This window comes from Lagenorhynchus albirostris, chromosome 2 (assembly GCF_949774975.1).
Source record: "Lagenorhynchus albirostris chromosome 2, mLagAlb1.1, whole genome shotgun sequence".
Classification (NCBI taxonomy): domain Eukaryota; kingdom Metazoa; phylum Chordata; class Mammalia; order Artiodactyla; family Delphinidae; genus Lagenorhynchus; species Lagenorhynchus albirostris.
In genome coordinates this window covers 138,842,825-138,848,824 of record NC_083096.1, presented here as the reverse complement: position 1 = coordinate 138,848,824, position 6,000 = coordinate 138,842,825, and the positions used below count along the sequence as shown (strand labels likewise).

The 6,000-nt window shown below is 45.1% G+C and overlaps 1 protein-coding gene across 1 annotated transcript in view; it reads right to left on the bottom strand.

The window, feature by feature from the left end:
* Positions 1 to 2,146: 2,146 nt before the first annotated feature.
* Positions 2,147 to 6,000, bottom strand: part of PLPP3 (phospholipid phosphatase 3) — an 82,512-nt gene continuing 78,658 nt past the window's right edge. The window contains exon 6 of the mRNA XM_060139933.1: positions 2,147 to 4,083. Coding sequence (XP_059995916.1) covers positions 3,958 to 4,083 — 126 coding nt within the window. The 3' untranslated portion in view covers positions 2,147 to 3,957. The remainder of the gene's footprint in view (positions 4,084 to 6,000) is intronic.

The following is a 6,000-nucleotide window of genomic DNA, read 5'->3' as shown; positions in this document are numbered from 1 at the left end:
AAAGTCTGACTCATTCTACTCATGGTCCTGCAATACCTCCTCTCCGCCCCTTATCACACTACCATAATTACTTGTCTCTTCTCCTAGACCTACATCTGGCAGAGCTCTTTTCATTCATGTCATAGTTGTAGATAAGTGGTATACACAGGCTTTGGCCCTTGGCAGATCTCAGAAAAACCACCATCAGATAGGACAGAGTCCTCCAAATGATGTCTCTCATAGCTTCCTGTGTTCTTTCTTCATAACGCTCTTCTTACTTCTTAATTACCTATTTGTGTGATCATTTGATTTTTTTTTGCATTCTTCTGTAGCCCATAATTCCCTCGAAGCTGAGACCCCGTCCCTTTTATCCACTGTCCTACTTCATGTGTTTACCAGTGCCCGGTACAGAGTACTTAATTAGTATTAATCAACAAATAACTGAAATAATTTAGATCTGAATCCCAGAGCTGCACCATACCATGGCACAGGCCCCATCTTTCCTTAAGTGCCCATGAAATGGCGTTCTCCCTCCTTGAGACTAGTTTCATTCACCAAGTGTTATTGGAAAGGTATAATGGGAAGACAGGGAGACAAGCAGTATGGAATGACCTGATTTGGTCTCCCCGGCTCCCCCACTAACTTGCTGTGTACCCCCCTCCTCCTGCCAGGAAGTTATTTTGTCTATCTGGAACTTTGTTCCCCTAGTTTGAAGTTTGAAGGAAAAACTTTGGACTCTGGCCTTAAGCATCTCCCTCGCTGCATTGTGGGGTCCAAAGTTACAACTCCACTTACAGGAAAATGCTGAGTTAGGACAGGGACCTGAGTGAGGCTTGTGTAGCAGCGAAGAGCAGGCTGACCTTGGTGGCAGAAAGGAAGCCACAAGCCACATGGGTTTATTCCCAGGCCCTGAAATCAAATGGGAGTTTGCCTGGCTGCATTTTAAAATTGCTTGAGACCAATGATTCCCTCTTTCCTTCCATTTTCTCTTTTGACTAGGAATGTCTGTAACTGTTATTCTATGCCTGTCCCATCATAGAATTTTGGGAGCAGATAACTTATTTCTTAAGTTTCACGGATTCATAGATGGAGAGGAATTGTGCCTCAGGATGGATTAAACCCAGAACCTCATCCTTACCTTATTTAGAGGATGTAGTTTGATAATGAGATTTGAGATTTTGAATTGATGCTATCATGTGTTGAGACTTTGGTGAATGTTGGGATAGGGTGAATGTACTTTGCATGTGGGCTGGATGTGAATCTTTGGTGGCCACAGGTAGGCAGAATAATGGTCCCCTCAAAGATGCCCATGTCCTAATCCCCAGAACCTGTGACTATGTTATGTGACATGGCAAAAGGGGAATTAAGGAAGTAAGGTAGCAGATGGAATTAAGGTAGCTAACCAGCTGACTGTAACCTCCAGGAAACGGAGCCCCCAAAGACTCCAGAACGAGAAGATAGTACATTTGTGCTGTTTTAAGCCACAAGTTGGTGGTAATTTGTGACAGCAGCAAAATAGGAAATGAATCCAAGCTCTGGCCTGCAGTTTACTCCTCTACGACCTTAAACATCATCTTTGCATTCCTTAGCAGTCCTTATTTCTCAAAGTAAGAACTGCTGGAAGGATCAAAAGCGACAAATAGGCCACAGCGCCTGGCACGCAGGTGCTTAAACAATGTGAGTGAACGTCCAGCTTCCCCTCTTCTTTCAGGCTAGGGAGACACAGGGAAGGAAAGCAGGGGGCAAATACCATTCTTAGCGGTGCAGCCTCCTTCCTTTGATGTCGCCGGCTGGGCAAAGGACTCCCTTTGTCACCCCCGGAAGCACACCTTATCTACAGCCCGCTCCTTATCTGCTTTCGGGGACCCACAGCTCCCCCTGCCCCGAGGAAACCCCGCTTTTGAATACAAAACCTCTTTAGAAGACCCTGAGAGGAGAGCAGGACCGGAGCTCTCTCTGTTCACTCTGCAAACACGCTCTCAGAGATGAAAGAGCTTGGGGCATCCCTATCGACAGTACCATGGCCGCCATATTTTCCATTGAGAGAATCCCACGGTGATGCCCTGAGGGGAGGCGAGGCCCCTCGAGGAGCACAGCCTTCAAGTCCCCCTCCTCCCACCCACCCAAGACCAACCCCCTCAATCATTCCGAGCTTCCAACTCCCTCCTTAGTTGTTATGAGCTTTTATTTAAAAAGCACCTTTAATACAAGTATAGTTTCGCAGATACAAGTTTTCACTTTGTATTCTACAAAAGTCTTTGAATATTATTCTCTTTACAAAATGGAACCTTACAAAAATACTGACAATTTAATGTTTTTATACAGTTTTCTCTAGTTGCAGTTATTTCTTTCATTGTAAAAACAATGTCTAGCACAGAACTACAATATTTTAGTTGATATTAAAAAAAAATGAACTCCATGCTTTTGTAAGCAGCTAATGTAAATAACACAGGTCGAGACACAGTTTATAGTCATAGTGGATATAGCTAAAATTGTTTCAGAAATAATATTTTACATAGTTAACTTTTAATGTTTTATACATTATTTATATAATATTTATATATAAAAATCATAGCTTGCTATAAGTTGAAATGAAAGGACGGCTTCTGTTGTAAGGATGTGCATGTGGTTGACCCATGTGGTTACATTTAGCCCTTTGAAAGGTTTGCATCTGAGATCTGAAAGCATTTCTTCCTTCCTCCTTTCCTCAAAGGTTCAGTAGAAGTGGTCCCTGTCTGCTGCCTCGAGTGGGACCTTGCTTGGAAGGACACTTACGGAGAGAGGATGAGGAAACTCTACGGAGATTTAACCCACGTGTTCTGCCCAGCAGAACCTACCAAGAACTGCCCTAGAGATCAACCCCAAGACAATAGTGCTTTTTACACAGCTTAGCAAGAGCGGCTCCCCCAAAGACCCCCACTTTATCTGGAAGGGCAGCCTCTGGGATGTGAGACTGTCTGCTACTCTGGCTCATTCAGACTTTGAGTAGCCAAAGGGTTGCTTCACTTTTCATTCTGCCCCCTCCACTCCTTCATCTCTTGCATGGAAGGCTGCTTTCCATCAGCTGATGGCAGACCACATCTTTGCTCGTCTCCGGGCGCTCCCAGGCAATCCCGGTGGGCACCCAGCAAGGGTTTCCAGGAAGAAAGCAGTAACCGAAGCTAACCATCACTACTTGAGCGTGGCAGTGCCCCGGTCATTGATGTACACAACGTCAGCATCCTGTAATTGACATCTCAGCATCACAGGCTGGTGCCTCAAGAGAAGACACGGGAGGGCCTGTGCCCTCGAGCGCTTCTGAAATTGTGCTATTTGTGAAATTCACTCATCCACAAAGAGTCACCTAATCGCTAAAGTGAGGGACTGCGGTTGCTGGCCTACGGGCTGAGGAAGTGAGTGATAAGGCTTCACAACTGGGAATTTGGATTCAGGATCTGATCGCTTGACTGAGCAAACGTGCTCTCTTCTTAGAGTTAAAAACAAAACCAAACAAACAAATAAGATTCCTGAACCAAAGGCACAGTGGAGAATCGAGTGGTGTGGACAGAGAGACACAACAGGGGAGCCCCCCATGGCTATTTTCTTGATTCAGTGCTATTTCTGGTGTCGTGTGCTACAAGGTGAATTTGAGCTTTTCCAACAGGCCTGGGATTCCTCAGGTCACAGAGGTGACCAGCAGGCTCTACTCAAATCATCTTAGTGTTTGTTCCGGAACAAGCCTGTGTTCACTAGAACATGAACACTTAAACCAGCTGCACATCCAGGATTCCCGCACTTGCTGTTAGTTTGCTGTTGTTTCCATATAGGTGAACACTACCTATTTTGGAAGGCCACAAGGTAAGACTTTTTTTTTCCTTTTTAAAAATCAGTCGGGCAAAAAGTTTTTCCCTACATTCTACTGTCTGATGAGATAGGAGAGCAGCAAAAACTTGCTGTCAGCAGTCATTTTCCAAAAACAGCTCAGGAGGTGGGTAGTACCTACACCATGTTGTGGTGATTGTTCCTGTCGATAATGTCCACAGGTGACAGGATGTCCTTCCTGATAGCAGGAGGAGGCAGGGAGAGTGTCGTCTTGGTCTTGAAGAGGTCAGACACGAAGAAAACCTAGAAGCACAAAATCAGAGATTCCAATCAGTCACTGACATCTGAGCCTTGGGGAGAGGCAAAGGCAAAGGCAAAGGGAAGACCATAGGAGCATAGACTTTAGAGAAAGGCGCCCCCAAACTGTAGATCTTTGAATACGGAAGGACCAAGGAGACCACAGAGTCCAAGTCTTCTTGTACAGAGAGGAAAACTGAGGCCCAGAGAAAGGCAGTGACACGCCCGACGTTGCACAGCCATGGCAGGGGCAGCCCGCACTTCCGTGGGCTCTCAGTCCAGTGCCCCCTGTGTGCAAGCCCCACTTCCTTATTTCTCAATGTAAATGAGTAGCCGTGAAAGATAAGTTCTCACACAAAGGAAGCAAGTCATAATTAGTCACCGTCATTAGTCCGTGATACTTTCCCTTTCCTCACAAAGGAATCTAGGGTGTAACCAAAAGAGATCAGCCAGTACGAATTCCTATCGGCAGGCGCTGGAACAAGGAAGCAGTCGCTATCACCTTTTCCTGAAAGCCCAGTGATGTCAACAATTTGATGGGGGTCGAGAAGCCAGGGTCTCCTGACTGAAGGAGTCAGCAACTAACCCGGTGGAAAGGTCAACAAAAATTCTCCTATCGCTTATTCCCAACCTCCTTCCTCCTCCTGAGCATGTGCCCTCACAGAGTCGTTCTTAGAATCGCTGAGAAACCTTTACTTGAACGCTTACCCACAAGGGTATAAGGATGGCTCGGGCAGAGTTCCGGTCTCAATTAGCTTATGATGAAAGATTCAAGAACTTGCTAAGTTACCAGAGTAAGAAAAATTTATGCTTTGTATTAGGTGGCAAAATAAATACACAGATATCCATTTGAGCCATTAAGCAACAGGCGTTTGTACTAAGTAGCCATAAGAGGCAGCTGTCAGTCATGTAATTTAATAGGAAACATATGGCTGAGTTTAGCCACTAGTGTTTTAGTGGCTAAAACACTTCAAAGGTCCTATGGCTAACGGCTCTCTGGATGGAAGAGTCTGTCCTGCAGATGGTCACGCGCTCACTAATGATGACGGCCCTGTGACTTCATTCAGGGCCCATTATAGGCAAGAAAATGAAGTTCTTAATAAGACTGCACCAATACCAAGGCTCTGCAGCCAGGGCCTGGCCACAGAAGTGACTTGGATCCTTTGCTGAACCGATTTCCACAGTGTTCTCTCTGTAGCGATACAGCCATCAGCAAAGTGCAATCAAAATCACAGCAAGACACAGGTGATGCTGGTCACCCCAGGAGCATGGGGTGACTAGAAGGCAAATGGGAAGCAGAGGCTTATTTACTGGCCACCATAAAATCCTTTGTATTGTATGTTTTGAATTTTTGTACCCATTATATATATATTACTTAAACATTTCATTACTAGTTTTTGGTTAAAATATATATATATATGTATATGTATATACAGAAAGAAGGCTAGGCGATTTCTATCCTACAGCAAGAAAGTGAAATATTAGCCAAGAAATGGAACATTTTAAGACATTTGCAGCCTGAGTGCTATTGAATGTACCATTTTGCAAAGGAAAAAATTAAGCCTTTTGTCTCTTTCTTTTCTAAGGAGGTGTGAACAGTGAGAACCGTGGCACAGAAAGGTTTGTCTCGTCGCCAGGGCCAACTTGAGAACCAGGAGAGAAAAGGTTTGTACCCAACCCTGCCAGGAGGCCCTAGGCTCCCCTGCACGGGAACCCTTTACAAACAGGTGGGGAAGGGGGGGTTCAGGTGCCCCTAGTATAAGGAAATCTGAGCAAACATGATTAAAGTTATAGGAGATCATTAAACTTTTCAACTCTTCTCTGACAGGTGGAGAGCCCATGTCCTCATCTCTACCTGGAAATTACCTTCCCCTTCCTCCTTCACTTTGTCCCCGAGGAAGAGATTTCGGTCAGTCTCTCCAT